Source organism: Rhinoderma darwinii, chromosome 6, assembly GCF_050947455.1.
Source record: "Rhinoderma darwinii isolate aRhiDar2 chromosome 6, aRhiDar2.hap1, whole genome shotgun sequence".
Taxonomy (NCBI): domain Eukaryota; kingdom Metazoa; phylum Chordata; class Amphibia; order Anura; family Rhinodermatidae; genus Rhinoderma; species Rhinoderma darwinii.
In genome coordinates this window covers 136311454-136331998 of record NC_134692.1, presented here as the reverse complement: position 1 = coordinate 136331998, position 20545 = coordinate 136311454, and the positions used below count along the sequence as shown (strand labels likewise).

At 43.7% G+C, this 20545-nt stretch overlaps 1 protein-coding gene across 1 annotated transcript; it reads right to left on the bottom strand.

Moving 5' to 3' along the window:
• Window positions 1-1716: 1716 nt before the first annotated feature.
• Window positions 1717-19871, bottom strand: LOC142656661 (high choriolytic enzyme 1-like). Its single transcript, XM_075831586.1, has 13 exons — window positions 19800-19871; window positions 17711-17806; window positions 16053-16095; window positions 12413-12469; window positions 11710-11862; window positions 11154-11271; window positions 8468-8646; window positions 7875-7959; window positions 4807-4934; window positions 3545-3697; window positions 3352-3461; window positions 2967-3195; window positions 1717-2361 (listed from the first exon to the last, which is right to left on the bottom strand). Exons 1-13 carry the CDS (start codon window positions 19869-19871, stop codon window positions 2357-2359), a joined length of 1428 nt encoding a protein of 475 aa, XP_075687701.1. The 3' UTR covers window positions 1717-2356.
• Window positions 19872-20545: the final 674 nt, after the last annotated feature.

The following is a 20545-nucleotide window of genomic DNA, read 5'->3' as shown; positions in this document are numbered from 1 at the left end:
CACCCGAACAGGCAAGGGGGCGTGTCTCTGCTACGGACAGTGTAAGAGCTGGGGAGCTGTTACACTGTCCGTAGCAGTGACACGCCCCCTTGCCAGTTCGGCAGAAGACTAATCTTGAAAGCTGGGATCTGATTGGACAGTGTCACAGCCATTGTACACGCCCCGTTGACTGTTCAGGGGGTTATTTAAATATCGGGTGTCAAATATAACGGCACCAATATCTAAATAACGAAGGGAGGTAGAATTTTTTTTTAAAGTGCCCCAGGGTTTGGTCAGCCCTCCCCATTACATGCTGCATTCAGCTGCACATGTATATAGAGGTGAAAGGTTCTCTTTAAAAAACAGCTGAAAATCAGGAGCTGTTTTCCCTTCAAAACAGCTCCGTATTTTCAGACGTTTTTTATTAAGCGTGTGAACATACCCTAACCAAATGTTTGCCAAACTTCTGACATGTCATAGTGACATGTCAGAAGTTTGGATTGGTGGGGGTCCGAGCACTGAAATCCCCACCAATCGCTCAAACGAAGCGGCAGAAGTGCTCGTGTGAGCGCTCAGCCGCTTCGTTTCTGTTCGGCTCTTTTCCGGAAATCCGATGTATCGGAGTACGGGCTCATAGACTTTCTATTGAGCCCATACTCCGATACATTTATTCCGGGAAAAAGCCGATCAGACCCGCTTCGTTTGAGCGATTAGTGGGGATCTCAGTGCTCGGACCCCCACCAATCCAAACTTCTGACATGTCAAACTTGACATGTCAAACTTCTGACTGGAGGCAGGGCTTAATAGGAGCACAAAGATGGCAGACCTGGAGGTCTTCATTAGGCCCCCAGACTCCTATTGCAACAATCGGCACCCCGCAATCGCATCGCGGGGGCGATGAGTTGTTAGAGGGGGTCACCCTCCTCCTTCTAATGATTTAAATGCCACGGTCGCTATTGACCACAGCATTTAATGGATTAAACTAGCGGGATCCCGTCCATTACTTTGTAGTCTCGGCTGTAACATCTGACACCCCCATTCTATGTAGCGGGCTCAGCCCGTGAGCACGCTCCATACTTCCCCTACCCGGCTATGACGTAGGCATACGTCAAATATCGGGAAGGGGTTAAATGATAAGATTCTATATACCTGCAGCCACCACTAGGGGGAGCTTACTGCATACAATTTATATATTAAACTCCATAATAAAACAGTATACAATAAGCGCCCCCCAGTGGTGGCTGCAGGCAGCTAGAACTCTACATCTATGCTGAGAATTTGGAGTTCTGTATAAAAAAAAAACAGAGCTGCAACCACTATAAAAATATATTATGAACTGCTTCTTTTGCTTACTGTCACACAGTCATAGTGTTTGCCTGCGGCCACCACTAGGGGGAGCTCATGAATAATGGATTTATTCCGTATGCATTCTTAGCCCTATATGATAAGACCAGGACTATAAATGATCCATGATAGTTTGGGAACCTGTTATAGATTTAGCATTGGGGCCAGGAGATTTAATTGATGCTTTTGTTGAGCTCCCTCTAGTGGCAACTGCAGGCAAATGTTACGACTGTGGATAGTAAGCAGAGGGAGCAGTTCAGTGATGGGCACCACAGACCCCATAGAATAGTAGTTGTGTGGTCTTCCACTATGGTAGATCTGCCACTGGCTAATGCACAGTGATCAGTGGCTATGCTATAAGGGTGCAGAAGTTGCAGTCGCACCTATAGGCCCCTCTGCCAGGTGACAGCAGTACTATAAATACACGTAACAACTCCATACAAGTGATATATATATATATATAACATACAGAGATGGAGGAGATTAACATGAACAATAAGCGAAACAGAAGAACATGAAAAACAAGAAAATTGAATTAAATTATCAGTAGCAGATCTACGTTTGGTTTAGGGTATGCTCACACGCAGTAGCAAAATACATCTGAAATTACGGAGCTGTTTTCGCCTGAAAAAAGTTCCTGATTTTCAGAAGTTTTTGTAACTACTGCCGTTTTTCTCGGCGTCCATTACGGACGTAATTGGAGCTGTTTTTCGATGGAGTCAATGAAAAACGGCTCCAAAAACGTCCCAAGAAGTGACATGCACTTCTTTGACGCGGACGTCTTTTTACGTGCCGTCTTTTGACAGCGACGCGTAAAATCACACCTCGTGGGAACAGAACATCGTAAAACCCATTGAAAGCAATGGGCAGATGTTTGTAGGCGTAATGGAGCCGTTTTTTCAGGCGTAATTCGAGGTGTAAAACGCCCGAATTACGTCTGAAACCAGTGCGTGTGAACATACCCTTATTGTGATGGGGCCGCAGTGAAGCAGGAATTTTAAAAATGTTCTGTGAATCTTCTCTTCCCATCGATTTACACTGCAAGAAAAAAAAATACATGTAGTTAATGGTGTTAATGCATTTTATAACATTTGCCTAAAGGGGTTGTCCACCCACGAGGCAGCTCCTCCAACATCCAGCTGATTACTAGTGGTCCTGCAGCTGGAACTACCAGAACTGATCAGCAAGCAGAGATCTTGAGTGGAAATTGTTTTATTTCCATTGATCACTATAGAAGCTGTTTTGAGCTTCTGCTGGTACCATGTTGGTTTGGTCCATCCCTATAGGCAGAGTGAACCTACTGAGGACTCCATCGTCTCATGGACTATCAATAAAGGAGGGAAACGGTCCAAGTGTCACGTTGTCCTTCTCTGCTACTAAGAACAGGAGTCGAGGTACAAACAAGCTCTGGATCCTCTTGTCCCAGGATGGTGAAGAGTGGTGGAATGAACCAGCACCAGGATGGAGGCCTGGCTTTGTATATTGCTATGGGACCACTACGTCTCCAAATGTGAGTAGAAGAGGTTGTCCGACTTTAATACCGAGAGAACCTAAAGCTAAAGAACCATGATCTTGGTAATGGTGGACCTACCCCTCCGCAAAGCAAAATGATCCCCCAACTTGTGGGTCACCTTGAGCCTCACCTGCTTGGTAGACCAGTCGAAATCCTTTGCGTCCCATACTTGAGTCACTGGTGAAGACAATCTGCATTGTGTGTTCATAGGAAGTGATGGGTGATGGGAGAGTCTGCCCGCAGATATCCCTGAGCTGATATAAGGTATTCAAATCCCTTCCATTATAGATCTTCAGCTTGTCGAACTGACAGCTGTTACTAGTGCCCTCAATGTCAAGATCTGTGAAGGTGATTCTGAACTGTAACAAAGAATTCGTATTAGATTTCCTACAACGACGTCCATTGGGACCCCCACTGACCCCGAGAACAGGTGGTCTAGGTCCCCATCCTCGAGGTTGACCTGGGTAATTTCTAATTTCCATTAACGTGAATAGGAAACCGCCACATATCATTACCTGTGTATTGGCGGTAATATTCCAGTGACAGTATACATTATTGGGGTAAATGTCGGGATAATTTGGAGATGCAAAAATTCCTTCCGAGCCGGTCAAGTTCCCTCCACAGCCTGTAAGAATATTAACAATGTTTTCATCTGGACGTGTAGGAGACGTTATCTACAGTACTTGCTAAAAGGAACGGTCTTCTTACCATTAAGGATACTTCTGGCGGGCTTCACCTTTATGATGGTGGTGGTTGTTGTTGTTCTCGACTTGGTGGTTGTGGTAGTAGTTCTGGTTGTAGTTCTAGTGGTAGTGGTGGTACTAGGACTTTTTGTGGTGGTGGTTCTTTGGGTTGTGCCTCCTATAAAAAAAGATCAATTGGTGAATTATCTTTATTCCGGTGCTTTCATAGGACTTGTATCACCCTAGTTGGCCAGGATTAGGTCTCCAGGGTCATAATCCTTCTTACTGTCTAAAGCCTTGTTATTTATTTATTTCTGTTACTTATATAGCGCCAACATATTCCGCAGCGCTGTACAGAGGTCCACACTTCCTGTCCCCATTGGGGCTCACAATCTAAATTCACTATTGGTATGTTTTTTTCAGGGGTGGGAGGAAACCAGAGGATACTCACGCAAACACAGGGAGAACATACAAACTCCATGCAGATGTTGTCCTTGGTTGGATTTGAACCCAGGACCCCAGCGCTGCAAGGCAATAGTGCTAACCACTGACTTGCCGTGCTGCCCTTGTTCACATGGCATGTATTCGATGCGTTTTTTGCCGCGTTTTACACTCCGAAAATCTTGTCAAAAAAAGCATGCCTTAAGCTTCTTATTGCAGACAAAGAAATGGTGACAGCACACTGCGGACACTAATGCCACCTAAGCCACTAAATATAAATAAATATGCTTTACTGCTAAATCTACTTAAAATAGGGAGGTTCTTAGTGCACATTTTGATCAAATTGTGTGAGCCCACCTGCCACGACAAGGCGACCTCTGTAAGGTGGGGACCTACTCTGCACATACACCCAGAACTGGGACTAAGCCTACATATATCTGCGGATGGTAGGAACCAGCATTGAACTAATTAAAATCACCCAGGGCAGAGTGGGAGGAGTGGGTGATTTTAATTAGTTTAATGCTGGTTCCTACCATCCGCAGATATATATGTAGGCTTAGTCCCAGTTCTCAATGGCGAGAAAGGAATAAACTGCTGCTATACCACTCTTCCTTCGAGAACCAAGAAGTATTTAAGGAGACATTCCCTTTTAAGTCTTCATGGAGCATGACGCAGCTCCCATCCTTACTCATGCAAGAGGTTGGACTTAAAAAGGCGCCCACCTCAATTCAGAATTAACAGTGCCGACTACACGTGACATGGACATGTACCCATATGTAAAGAAACAAAGCCCCTTCTCAGAAAATCATGACCCCTTCAAGTTCACAAAAATGATTGAATACTTACTGCATTTGTATAGACGATTAATTTTTAGGATATCCATATAACTCATGAAGAACTGTTGTCCAAACTGGGTAGCATGGTTGGGAATAGCGATCAATGTTGGCAGAACACCATTAATTGAGAAGGCCGTGCTGGGAGAGAACAAGAATATGTCAGTAGTTACCAATGAAAACCAATATTGACGTAGAGAATGAACATAACCCTCAGTACTCAAAATATATCTCACATCTATCCTTGTTCCCACTGGGGCTCACAATCTAATGACCCTATTTTGGGTGTGCACATAGTGGAGCCAATATCAGAGGAAGTCAATTAACTCATCGTTATGTTTTTGGAATGTGGGAGGAAATTGGAGAACCTAGAGGAAGACCAAACCAGCTTAGGAAGAACATACAAACTCCATGCAGATGTTGCCCAAGGTCCGATACCAACTCCGGGCCCAGTATTGAAAACCAACAGACCCAGTTACTGAGCCGCCATACTGATCTGTTCAGCTGGTGGCGCCTTTTATAATCAAATCATATTCCTCACGTCTAGATTTTTTTTTAATGGTCTTGGCATTCAACTTATCTTGATCAACTTGATCTAAGTCACCAAAACACCAACTTCAAACATCCTTTAATCTGGATGTACATAGCGTGATGGTATACAATGGATTTTCTCTGTCCCGGTTGACCATTCCCCTGTTGTTTTGAGTCCCAAATGGTCCCAGAGCAGTAAGGACCTTCGGAACTCGTGTCTCTTTACATGTGTAGAATAATAAAACTCATCATGGTGTGAGGATAATGGTTGGAACACTGCAGAAGAAGAATCATTCAGGACTTTATCATCCACTTTAAGAGGACTCACGCGTTTCGAGATGTAAGCCCTCTTGGTCATGGAAGAAGTCTCTTTCTGAAAGTTTTATGGGTTACTAGAAAGTACTGGTGTAAAGGATCTGCCAGGCACAGCTTCGGGGTTAACGCCCATACATAATCAGTCTGCACCTGCTTCTATGTCTGTGAGACTGACTCCATCTTCCACCACTCAGGGTGGCAGGCTTAGGAGTGGGAGAAACTATCACAGCCTGGCCAGACAGAGCTAGCTCCCGCCCTCTGTCTATTTATACCTGCCTTTCCTGTTCCTCCTTTGCTTGTGATTCTTCTCGTTTGGTTTCCTGGCCCTGCCGCAGCTTCTTGTACCATTGTCCTTGCTTCATATTGACCCCGGCTTGCTGACTACTCTCCTGCTCTGCGTTTGGTACCTCGTACACTCCTGGTTTGACTTGGCTTGTTTACTACTCTTCTGCTCTGCGTTTGGCACCTCGTACTCTCCTGGTTTAACTCGGCTTGTTCACTTCTCTTGTTGCTCACGGTGTTGCCGTGGGCAACTGCCCCTTTCTCCCCCTAGCTGTAAAGTGGGTTAAACAACACTATAATGTGATAGTTCAGACTTTTACGGATGCAGCAAAACCAATTATTAAGCCCTTCAAAGAGTACAAAGATGGCAGACCTGGGGGCCTTCATTAGGCCTCCAGGCTGCCATGACAACCATTTTCACCGGCCGATCGCGTCGCTGGGGGGGGAATGATAGTGTTTTTGAGGAGTCGCCCCCTGATTCTAACAATTTAAATGCCACGATTGACCGCAACATGTCGTTAAGGGGTTAATACTGTCCTCAAGTTAACTAGGATAAAACTAGACCAGACAGGTAGAAATGGCGCCAAAATCACGATGTGTGTGATAAATTTGTGTGACACCCGGGACTAACGGGCAGGAACAGCGATTGCGCTGTTCCTCGCTGTTTAACCCCTTAGATACTGCGATCAATCATGATCGCAGCATCTAAGGCTTTAGAAAGAATGGGGCGCCCCCCTCTGATAGCTCATCAGCGCTTCCACAAAGCGATCGGCGGGTGCCAACAATTGTCATGGCAGCCCAGGGGCCTAATGAAGGCCTCCAGGGCTGCCTTTCTTTATCTCCTGTTAAGCCATGTCTCTGGCAGGGCTTAACGAGCCTATAAAAATGACAATATACTGCAATACATTAGTATTGCAGTGTATTATACCAGCCATCTAACGATCGCTGGTTCAAGTCTCCTAGAGGGACTAATAAAATGTGTAAAAAAAAAGTTTAGTAGTGTAAAAAAATAAATAAATTAAAAGTTACAAAAAAAAACTTTTTCCATTTCCTCTGAAGTAATGGAAAAAATATACAAAATTAGTATCGATGCTTCCATAAAAGTCCGAACTACTACAATATAGCATTATTTAACGCGCACGATGAACGCCGGAAAAAGAAAAAATATAAACCACCAGAATCGCTGTTTTTTGGTCACTTCATATCCCACAAAAAATGAAATAAAAAGTGATCAAAATGTCTCATGTAGCCCAAAATGGTACCAATAGAAACTTTTTTGCTCACCCCGCAAAAAATAAGCCCTCACACCGCTCAATCGACGGAAAAATAAAAAAGTTCTGGCTCTCAGAATGTGGCGACAAAACACAATTTACATTTTATTACAATTGATTTCTTCCTTGTAAAAACTAGTAAAAAATTATATCAATTTGGTATCGCCGTAATCATATTGACCGATTAGAATAAAGTTAACATTCCGTTTCTACCGTACGGTGAAAGCCGTAAAAACAAAATCCCTCAAACGATTGCGGAATCGCAGTTTTTTTTCCTATTCCACCTCACAAAGAATTTTTTTCCAGTTTCCCAATACATTATATGGTACAATAAATGGTGCCGTAAAAACTACAACTCGTCCCGCAAAAAAACAAACCCTCATACGGCTTTGATGGAAAAATAGAAAAGTTATGGCTTGTGGAAGGTGCGGAGGAAAAAATGAAAACGAAAATCCCAAAAAATGGCTGTGACGGGACACTTTACCCTTTTTCTATAAGAACTTTGGAAAATCCTCTCCAAATCTTGGCATGACCACAAGATTGGGACGTAGAATAAAGCCACGTATGGCCAGAATGAAGATATTGTGCAAGGTTTTGCCTACATACCAAACGTTACATTCCAGAATAGAACTGAACGCAGGCAGAAAACCATAAACCCGTGGATATAAAGGTATAGACTCACTTTGAATAGTGCATGATGGAGTTATAGTCATAAGCCGTCAGATCTTTGTTATAGGTGTCAACCACTTTGAAATTGGACTGGGCATCTGTAATGAGATTGTGAGGTTCATGTAGAGATCTATAGACGATTGGTAAAGGATCGAGACATCGTTGATCGGCGATCGTTTGCTCCTGTCACACGGAGCTATGGATGGGGACGAGCGGTCGTTACTCTCATCACTCGTCCCCATACAATATTATCATGTCGGCAGCGCGTCTCCCTGTTTACACATTTGCTGCCGATAACAATAATATCTTACTTTTTTAGAACGATACGATCAGCAGATGATTGGGCGTTTGCTCGTTCATCTGCTGATCGTTCCCCTGATTACACAGGGTAATTATCGTCAACGATCGTTATATGATAATGATATGATAATCGCCCAGTGCTCTAGGCCCCAATGCAAAATCTGTAACAGGGCCCCCTACCTACCATGTGCCATTAATAACACTGGGGTCTTCAGGCCACTCTGGCAACAGGACCCCAATGCGACTGCTACGTCTGCACCCCCTATAGCTACACTTATGGATCAAATCATATGTCACGGAACATACCCGTCCGGATGTTTTCCCACTGAACTTGTACATATTCATCTCTGTCATATCTCACATGCTCATGGTGAAGACCTAAAGCATGGAAAACTTCATGTGTCACGATTTCGGACCAGACACATCCAGATCTCTCCAGGGAGATAGTCTGTGCCCCGCCAATGCGACCTAAAGAAGACCAGCACCTGCAAGACATCAGAAGACAACTATCGTGTGGTACTGAATATGAAACATGGGTGGGAGAAAATGTGGCACAGATTACTTGATGGGCATAAGAGGAGTAGTGACAAGTTCTCAAAAGATATAGTGCCTTAATACACGGCCCGTCCTCGTTGATCGGCGCTCGTTTGCTCCTTTCACAAGGAGCTATGGATGGGGACGAGCGCTCGTTATTACGCCCCCATACGTTATTATCATGTCGGCAGCGCGTCTGGGAAATGTGTAGCTGACAACGATAATATTTTACTTTTTCAAAACGATACGATCAGCAGATGAACGATCGTTTGCCCGGTGTAAAAGGGCCTTTAGCCCTCAACCATGCGAAAGTGACTGCATGCTGGATATCGTCCATGCATGCCAACAGCCAATGGGTTAGCTTCATAGACCAGCCAGATAATACGCCATATTTCCCATTTTATGTGGTTCCCAACTACAATTCCACCACACGTCGTACAGTCATAAGAAAACCCTCTAATATCCATGTTAGGTTAAAGTAGTTGCCTGATTTAGAAAATTATCCTTTTTCTGAGTGAATAGAGGCTAGTCCCCTGTTGAGGACCCTTATCTATTATGAGCTGCCAAAGAGGGTCACATACTGGAGGACCCAGCACGTCCATAGATTACACCGACAGCCTATTGATTTAAATGGGAACGGCGTAATGCTTTGTTTCCCCTGTGGTGGCGCTGCAGCTAAATTGAACGCTTGTAATCCCACAGATTACTGCTTCTCAATAGGGGTCACAGCTTGTGATAAATATATTATCAGGAGACCCCAAGCAGACCACATCATAAACAATGAATATGTACAGTGAAGGAAATAAGTATTTGATCCCTTGCTGATTTTGTAAGTTTGCCCACTGTCAAAGTCATGAACAGTCTAGAATTTTTCGGCTAGGTTAATTTTACCAGTGAGAGATAGATTATATTAAAACAAAAAACCTGAAAATCACATTGTCAAAATGATCTCTATTTATTTGCATTGTGCACAGAGAAATAAGTATTTGATCCCCGACCAACCATTAAGAGTTCAGCCTCCTCCAGACCAGTTACACGCTCCAAATCAACTTGGTGCCTGCATTATAGACAGCTCTTACATGGTCACCTGTATAAAAGACTCCTGTCCACAGACTCAATGAATCAGTCTGACTCTAACCTCTACAACATGGGCAAGACCAAAGAGCTTTCTAAGGATGTCAGGGACAAGATCATAGACCTGCACAAGGCTGGAATGGCCTACAAAACCATAAGTAAGACGCTGGGGGAGAAGGAGACAACTGTTGGTGCAATAGTAAGAAAATGGAAGACATACAAAATGACTGTCAATCGACATCGATCTGGGGCTCCATGCAAAATCTCACCTCGTGGGGTATCCTTGATCCTGAGGAAGGTGAGAGCTCAGCCGAAAACTACACGGGGGGAACTTGTTAATGATCTCAAGGCAGCTGGGACCACAGTCACCAAGAAAACCATTGGTAACACATTACGCCGTAATGGATTAAAATCCTGCAGTGCCCGCAAGGTCCCCCTGCTCAAGAAGGCACATGTACAGGCCCGTCTGAAGTTTGCAAATGAACATCTGGATGATTCTGAGAGTGATTGGGAGCAGGTGCTGTGGTCAGATGAGACTAGAATTGAGCTCTTTGGCATTAACTCAACTCGCCGTGTTTGGAGGAAGAGAAATGCTGCCTATGACCCAAAGAACACCGTCCCCACTGTCAAGCATGGAGGTGGAAACATTGTGTTTTGGGGGTGTTTCTCTGCTAAGGGCACAGGACTACTTCACCGCATCAATGGGAGAATGGATGGAGCCATGTACCGTCAAATCCTGAGTGACAACCTCCTTCCCTCCACCAGGACATTAAAAATGGCTCGTGGCTGGGTCTTCCAGCACGACAATAACCCGAAACATACAGCCAAGGCAACAAAGGAGTGGCTCAAAAAGAAGCACATTAAGGTCATGGAGTGGCCTAGCCAGTCTCCAGACCTTAATCCCATCGAAAACTTATGGAGGGAGCTGAAGATCCGAGTTGCCAAGCGACAGCCTCGAAATCTTAATGATTTACAGATGATCTGCAAAGAGGAGTGGGCCAAAATTCCATTTAACATGTGTGCAAACCTCATCATCAACTACAAAAAAACGTCTGACTGCTGTGCTTGCCAACAAGGGTTTTGCCACCAAGTATTAAGTCTTGTTTGCCAAAGGGATCAAATACTTATTTCTCTGTGCACAATGCAAATAAATATATATAATTTTGACAATGTGATTTTCTGTTTGTTTTTTTATATAATCTATCTCTCACTGGTAAAATTAACCTAGCCTAAAAATTCTAGACTGTTCATGACTTTGACAGTGGGCAAACTTACAAAATCAGCAAGGGATCAAATACTTATTTCCTTCACTGTATGTACATATTAGGGTTTCGGGATTGTATATACTGTGTGCACAATCTTATCAATTGAATGACCTACGTACCCTTTAGTATCTAAAAAGTTGATATAATTAGTCTGTGACGCCCGTGGTTTGAAGCGTATGCAGGTGGCATCCTCAATGTCACTTAGGGCGGCTGTAATTATGTTTGAATCGTAGGTACCTGAAGAAAACAGAATAATTACAATACACAAATCATCGAAGCAGCGTTCCCTCATTTCCATGTTAATCCCATGAACAAGTCAAAAAAAACAAAACATTTACTCATTACAATTTTTAGAACGAAGGACAAAAACTGGTGATTTTGTGTTTTTGGATGCCCTGTACCTGTAGGGCCATGTCTGCTGCAACCAATTCTGGACCTTTTTGTGGGAAACCGGTGCCGGGATTTATGATCAGTAGGGGGCAAGCAACTGGCAGATACATTTGGCACCGCTTATCTTGGTGAAAAACTAGCATTAGACAGGTAAACTTACACCTGTCTCATCCTTGTCTTTCCCAACAAGTAATTTAGGATGTCCCCACACACATTAGATCAGCGGGGCCCACTGACAAATATCTAGTTTGTATGGACATGACCTCCATTATCACATTAACTTACCGAAAGCACTGGATATAGAATACGGGATGTACACAAATCCATCTGGCGAACTGGGCCACAAGCAAATATTCCATTGGCATGGACTGGCATTTCTTCTTATGCCATAAGCAATGTCTAGATGTTTGATTACAAATCCTTCAGCGACGATGGGTTCTGGGTAATGAAACACAAAGTGGTGGTTAAGTGAAGGAATACTGGAAGATGGATTATTATCGTTATATAGGGTAATGCAATGATCTCAAACTTGCGGCTTGCCAACGGTTGGAAAACCACAACTCCCAGTATGCCCTGATGGTTTCGGCTTTCGCGGCATTCAAGGAGTTGTAGTTTCGCAACCGCTGGAGAGCCACAAATTTGTGACCATTGTCAAATGTAAAGCCTACAAAAAATTTTTTGCCCTTTAAAGGGAATGTCTCATCAGGCAACCCTTTCGTATTGAAGCCACCATGGGTCCAGTTCCAGCAATGGAAATGTCTGACCTGAGGAGGCCCCCCCATGGCAAATTTAGATGAATGGGCATCCATGTAATACATGGACGACTAGAGTCTCCTAGAACAGGAGCCGCTCCTACAGAGGGGTCCCTTCCTCTATGAAGTCCATACGCCCTTATCAGGGCATAGGGACAGGGGTCGTCTTCATGACACCACCCCTTTAATTGGTCTGTAATATCTCTATGAGCAAAATCAAAATGAGAACCACTAACCCATACCACCGCTGACGTTATAAATTCTGTCAAACCAGCTGAGATTCGTCTGATTATCTGTAAATAGAAAACAAGGTATAAACTTTTTGTAAATTATCCTGCCCCAGACCAGTCTTGGGTTCAAGTACTTAGAGCCCACTAGAGGCAATTATTTTAAGGGTCCCTCCTCTAGATATACAGTACATTACCATTTTTAATTGCTGAGTATAGTCCCATATCATCAGCTCAGTGGTCCCTTGGCATAATATTTGGTGGGGCACCTTACCCATTAAGTGTCATATACTACTGGAGCTTGACTTTGAGCCGTCCATAATCATATAAAAGCTACATAATCTCGTTTTCTGTCACATAATATATTGTTAAACATGTACTGTAGAGAATTTGGAGTCGATGGCCCCTTGGTGTTGGAGGCCCCTAGGCAATTGCCCATTTTGCCCTCCCTATAATCCAGTCATGCATACTATAAACCATGGTAAAAAAAAGTTACTTGTAATTTATGCTACTATCCCATCATGTGTAATTATGTAAATGTCTGTGTCATTTACATATTATATAATCAGATCATTATCATAAAATCAATGAATGTTCGGTATGAGCTAAATTTGCAATAAGATGTCAAAAAATAACATAATTCAGAGAACATTTATTGTTTTCATAGACCTGATGCTTCCTGACGCTGCGCTGTTCGTACTGTGGGGGCTGACAATGTCATGTAATGATACTCAGGAAAAAGAGCAAACACATTGACGTGTAAAGTAGATTAGATGCCTAAAGTGAATAAAAATACAATAGCGCCATCTAAGGGAGAAATAAATTAATAATTTTCAGTTTACATTTAACGCCAAAAATAAATTTTATAGTTACATTTTTTATTTTTTTAGAATATATCATGAACTTAGTAAAAATATTAGGAAGTCTGGGCAGATGCACCACCTGGTGACACCACTCAATCTTCACACTCAGTATCAGGGCCGGCTTATAGAGGGCACAACGAGCATGTGCCCTGGGGCCTCCACCAAAAACAAAGTTTGGCACTATTATTTGGGCAAAATATGTAACACTATTATTGGGGGCACAATATGTAACACTATTATTGGGGGCACAATATGTAGCACTGTTATTGGGGGCACAATATGTAGCACTATTATTGGGGCACAATATGTAGCACTGTTATTGGGGGCACAATATGTAGCACTATTATTTTGGCACAATATGTAGCACTCATATTGGGGGCACAATATGTAGCACTGTTATTGGGGGCCCAATATGTAGCACTATTTTTGGGGGCGCTATGAATATGGCATGACACACTACTAGGGAAGGTGGAGATGTGCCCCAGAAGCAAAATGCCAAAGATGTCTGTGCTGCAAACTCATGTCATGTAAAGTCATGGCTGGGGGAAGTCTTCAAGTCACTATTTAAAGGGGATGTCCAAGACCTAAAGGGGTTATCTGTGACGTTACTTTAATGGCCTATTTTTAGGATGGGCCATCATCAATATCTGATCAGTGGGGTCCAACTTTCGGTTCAGCTGTTTGAAAGGACTGCGACATTCCAGTGAAGGCTGCGGCGCTTTGACTCCTTTATTTCGTACACGGCTCCGCACCGCTCTGAGGAGCCATCAATTTTACGTCACCGGATAACCCCTTTGAATAAATGTAGTATACACTGCTCTGGGACCCCACCATTCTGGAAAACAGTAGTCCTCTGATAGCTGTTGGCGATCCTATCCAGCAAAGGAGAGGTGGCCACGAATGTGTGTGGCTCTCTCTTCTTAAAGGGGTTTTCCAGTTTAGTAAACCTATTTTCATACACCCTATCAGTGAATTCTGCGGCTACAACGAGCGTCTCCCACTCTGGAGGACCTGTCCTGTCCTGCATTACACAGACAATGCATTGATATGAATGGACATTGTGCAATACTTAATTCCTCCTGTGGTGGTGCTGCGTTAAATAAAACACTTTCTGCCAGGTTACAGATGATCTTTGGGTGTACGAGCATGGAGACACTTTGTGATCTGCTTATTGTCACGGGACCCTTCTAAACCAGTAGGGATTGTCAAAATTGGACAACCCCTTTATTTCTAAGAGGGTCGCTGGCTCCGCTGTCAATTCTATATGTTCCTGTGATTGAGGGTCAGATAGGGTCCAGGTCCCAGAGGTGGAATGGGGTTCACACCAAATTTTTTGCCATGGTGCCCATGCCAACCCTATTTCAACCTGCTCAGCATATTGCAGAAGAGCTAAGAGGGAATACTGATATTCACGTGAATGGGGCTAAGCCGCAATACAAGACACAGCCACTGGACAAGAGTGGCGCTGTTTCTGTTAGAAAGAAGAACTTTTATTCTAATCCTGGACAGATGACCGGGTTAGTACATGTGACACTGGTGGACACTTATGTCTTATGAAAGCTGCTCTAGGTTTAAGAAAATATATATAATATTCCACATGTTTATTATTTTACATTAGGAAGCTTCTGATGGATTCTTCTGATTAATTGTTTGTACTGGACGCTCAGTACCTGCAGATTTGTAGACATTAAATGTTTAATAAGAGGCTCAGGTTGCTGTTATGTCCCTCCTCCATGCTTTACATTGCAGCACTGCACTGTATAATCCCAAACCCATCACAAGCTCTACAGGAAGCCATGTAAGACTAATTTAATATAGAATAATCATAAACTACGTATATAATTAGTTAATTGTATCATATATCCTGAAGTAAATGAGGGCCCAGGCTACTGCTGTATTAGGGTATGTTCACACTGAGTTTTTTAGAAGCTGAAAAAAAACAGTCGCTGATTCTGCCTCCTGTTTTCAGGCTGATTTTAGAGGCAGATTTTCAAATTCAAGCTTTTTTTTTAATGCTGATTTTGGCGCTTTTCGGCTATGTTCACACGGGGTATTTTGCCGAGTTTTTTGACGCGGAAACCGCGTCGCAAAACTCGGCAGAAACGGCCCGAGAACGCCTCCCATTGATTTCAATGGGAGGCGTCGGCGTCTTTTTCCCGCGAGCAGTAAAACTGCCTCGCGGGAAAAAGAAGCGACATGCCCTATCTTCGGGCGCTTCCGCCTCTGACCTCCCATTGACTTCAATGGGAGGCAGGAGAAAGCGTATTTCTCGCTGTTTTATGCCTGCGGCGCTCAATGGCCGCGGGTGAAAAATGGCGCGATAATTGCCGCGAAAATCGGCGTGCAGGGAGAGGAATATCTGCCTCAAAGTTCCAAACGGAATTTTGAGGCAGATATTCCTCCCCCAAAATACTCCGTGTGAACAATTCAGCTGTTTTTTCAGCTTCCCATTGTTTTAATGGGAATTTGTGGTGCGGAATCCACGACAGGATAAGGCAGGAGCTACTTTATTTCCAGCACCGCTGAACTCGTCACAGCGAGCTGAAAAATCTGCGTCGTGTGAACTACGGCGCTTATTTCTATTGAAAGCAATGGGAGGCAAAAGTAAGGAATTTTCAGCGCTTTTTCCGTCGCTGAAATACATTGTGTGAACACGGCCTTACTGCATATCTAGCAGATTCGACATTCGGGAGCCGTAAAAATAAATTTAATTATAAACCAAAGCTCCTGAATATTAAACAATGCAAATGTATTTAAAAAGAAACCTGTAATTGATTCACTCTTACCAGGCACATCCACTGCGTTCCTTCTCTTCCTTTGGGGCAATATCTGTTAATACACAAAAATAACAATTTATTAGTCAAGACAACTAGAGAAAAAGAGCCGAGACAGTAAAGCTGGCCGTAGACACAAGGTATTTCTATAGAGGGAGGGAGACAAGCGTCTACCGGACACATCAACTGCCGCTTATTTAAGAGGAAACAAAGGTGGGGGGGAATCCTATCCAACCTGCGTTTCCCCCAATAAGAGATGTCAGGCTGTCCCTATAGACATTAGATAGCTGTGAGCAGGCAAGTTATTACTATGGAGTGAGAGAGATAAGTGGCTGCCTGTCACATCTAATGCCGCTTATCAGAAGAAACAGAGGATCGGCCAAGCAAAAAACAACCAATTTGATTCATGTCCATGACTAGCTAAGGTTGGGTTCACACCTGCATTCTGCTTTTCGTACTTCTGCTCCGTCAGAGGAGCAGAATAGCGAAAATACCGGCAGCGCCGGTTTCGTTGTACGACGAACACCCTCAGAGCCCAATTGAACCCATTGACTTTAATGTGTCCTGTCCGGTTTCCGTCGTGGTGTCTGTGGTTTTACCGGAGACAATAGCGTTGCATGTTGCGTTCTTGTTTCCGGTATTTTCGGCCGGATCTGCAAAAGAGGCCCCTAACGGAGCCTCCAACACAGATGTGAATGAGGCCTAAAGTCCCTATTACACGGGCGGATGATCGGGCAAATTAGCTTTCATATAAATGCCCGTTCCCGATCGTTGCCCTGTGTAATCAGGGCAACGATCAGCCGATGATCGGGCAAACAAGCTTTCATATGACTGCCCATTCCCGATCGTTGCCTGTGCAAATGCTCGTTCATAATAATCAGGGAGATGCCCTACCAACACGAAAATGTATAGGGACGAGCAATCATAGTAACGAGCGCTCATCCCTATACATATCCAACTATTGCTCCGTGTGAAAGAAGCAAACGAGTGCCGATCAACAAGTTGTCTCGGTGATCGGCGCTCGTTTACACGCCCCATGACGGGCCACGTAATAGTACACGAAGACTCAAATGAGCCTTTAGTAGGTCCCTTTAACACGGCAGTGTTAGTATTTTTGATCAGTATCTGTAATGCAAAACCAGGAGAAGAACATAACAGAGAAGAAGTATAATGGAAAGATTTGCACGTCTTCCATGTTTTGTACCTACTCCTGGTTTTGGTTACCAAATACTGTGGCAAAATACTGTCGTGTGAACGTGGCCTTAGAAGGAGAGCAAACACAATGCACCAGTAAGTCCATCTAACACCCGTTATTAAGAGTTGGTCATGATCAGCCCCATTGGGCTGAGATATCTTGGGTCCACCAGAGCTACACTACAGTCAAGCAGAAGATGTTCATCGACTGATCGTGGCCGTGTTCACACAGGGAGATGCGCTGCCGACAACTATAATATTTAATGCTGCATAAACTATATCATCAGCCGATGAACTCGTTTACACTGGGCAAAGATCGGGAACGAGCTTTCATATGAACACTTGTTTGTCCGATAATTGCCCGGTGTAAAAGGACCTTTACTCCTTGTAATTCTGCCAAACCCAACATTTCATACACATTCCTCATGTTTTCTAAAAATGGATAACAGCGATAGACAATATCCACAAATACTTACCGGAGATGGAAAAGCACAGCATAGAGTAGCCAGCAGTAGACCCCTCATTGTGTTGATGATGAAGTTCTTGGCAAGTCTACTCAACTTCTTCAGTAACTATAGGACCATAGAATCTCTTATGTCTCGGCCTATCACATACGTAACTCCTTATATAACCTGGATACCCCCCACTGTACACACCCATATCTCCACTTTGATCTGCAGTATCTACAGTAACTTGTTTAACAATGGACCATGAAGACTTCTTTTGTCTTCCCAGATAACTGTTGAGATAGACAATAATTAGACATTTCTACAGGTGGAATTCAACCCATCACCTTGGAATGTGGACACATCCTAAATTGAGAATTTTCTCTTTCAGATAAAGCTGCCTACCCGGAGTTTCATGCAGAAAATGGCAGCAAGTCCTCATTGTGCACCAGTAGTGAAGGGATGACCCCAAGTTTCTTCCTAGAAAGTCCAAAAATAGGGGATACAAGTCCAAGAATAGTCTTTTGCAGTGCAAAATTGGTTCTAAAACGCTACAGGGCACCACAGCCTTTTGAGAAACCGGTGGGTTCCAAGCTCATGGATACCACCATGTTAACGTCTACAGCTGGAATAATTTCCCCAAAAATTTCCTCCAAAGTTCAGTCTTAAGCCGTCCAGACGCTGACAATAGCTGTCGGCCGAATAGTTAGTTTGGCCAACAGCTATTCCTCCTGACATCCTTATGTATTCGACGAGTGAGTGGGAACAAGGGATCCGGCACGTTAAGATCCAAAAATTGGAGGGTCCGGCCAGCTATCGTTTAATATGTATGGTCACCTTAAGAGTTGGTCACATTTTTAACTTCTCAAGATCCAAGACACATTCAATGACACTGGGTAGTCAGACCATTGTTCTGAGAACACCTGCAGCTTCTTTGAATGAGAAGTTCTTTTTGATCTTCACAACAGTTGCTTGAGGTCATCATCTTTTTCCCGCAAACACTTTCCAAAGAGTATAGCATGATGTGTATCCAAATGTGTTCATAGATATCAACATCCTTGATGACTTCAATCAAAAAACCAACTCCAGATGTTCTACATCCTCAAACTTGCACTGATCGTCCACCCATCGTGACTGGTGGTTGAGGATGGTCTTCCATTACATCGGTGGTGTACATACTGACGTCTGTTACTTTAAGACTCATCAGTCCATAAAACCTTTCTCCCCATCTCAGATGTCCAGTTTCTAGTTTCTTATATGTCTATGTCTTTTTCTCACTAATAGCTACACCTCTTTTGAGACCTATAGGGTCAGAAGGTGAGAGTCTTGGTGGTCTACCAGGTCTTGGACAGTTTCTCTATATCCTTTGATCATTTTTTGAACTTCAGTTTTGGAAACTCCTGTTTTTCCACTTTTTCCCCTTTCTCAAGTGGATTATCTGCTTTAGATCTCAAGCTGGCCATACATTAAGGCTACATTCACACGAACGTAGCCCACTGCAGTTTTCCACGTCTGAGGTGGACCCGTGCAGGACGCGTTGTCACGGATCCCCCACAGACTAGTCTATGGAGGGATGCGTGACACGCACTAAAATAGGACATGTCCTATTTTTCAACGGACCGTTCACAAACTCTGTTGAAACAACGGTCGTGGGAACGGCCCCATTGAAATACATGGGTCCATGTGACGGCCGTTCTTTTAACGGCCGTCACAAGGACGAGATTCAGGGTATGTTCACACGAGGGCGTCCGTAACGGCTGAAATTACGGGGATGTTTCAGCCTGAAAACATCACCGTAATTTCAGCCGTAACGGCATGTGCAGGCGCTTGAACGCCACGTCCTTTACGGACGTAATTGGCGCTGCTATTCATTGGAGTCAATGAATAACGGCTCCAATTACGGCCAAAGAAGTGACAGGTCACTTCTTTGACGCGGGCGTCTATTTACGCGCCGTCATTTGACAGCGGCGCGTAAATTACGCCTCGTGTGAACAGACAAACGTCTGCCCATTGCTTTCAATGGGCAGATGTTTGTCAGCGCTATTGAGGCGCTATTTTCGGACGTAATTCGGGGCAAAAACGCCCGAATTACGTCTGTAATTAGTGCGTGTGAACATACCCTCACGTTCGTGTGAATGAACCCCAAGGATTTCAGACAGTCATTTTCTGAAAGACTTGTGAAGGTCGACATTTTGGACGACAACGCCATAAGTAAATCGGCAAACCACCGATCGATCTCTGCCTTGATCTGTGGCCGGGTCTGAGCTTCTATTGATAGGATGCAGATGTGTCGTTTGTCATGAACGACCCTACAAGGACTTTACCCGACATCAAACATGGCGGATCAACTTTTCCAAAGATATCTGCCTTCGCTCGCATCTTTCACGCTCGTTCGTGTAACGACTGTCTACAATCTGTACTGTATGGCTAGCTTTAGGACTATATAAGGCGACCAATTTGCTCGTGTGAATGTAAAGTTGGCCGTAGACGAGATAAAAAAAAACGTTCATCTATCAGTTACATTCTTTTATGCCAACGATCGATGATGAACAGACGAAATTATGATCTGTCGTGTAGGATTTTCACTTGACAGGAAGACCTTATTTTTTAATAATCGGCCACGTTCACATCCAGTTTGGGTGCTCGTATACACTCAGTGGCGTTGTCACGCGTATTTTCCTGTGGCAAATCCGCAGCGTAATACAGAACCAGCAATGTACATGGGATTTCAAGTAATCTCATCTACACTTGAGGATTTTTTCCGCACGTAAATCTTAAAATCTGCAGCATGTCAGTTTATCTTGCGTTTTCGTCTCAAAATTGTATCTGACAAGTCTTTAAAAAAACATTCCAAAAGACGCAATA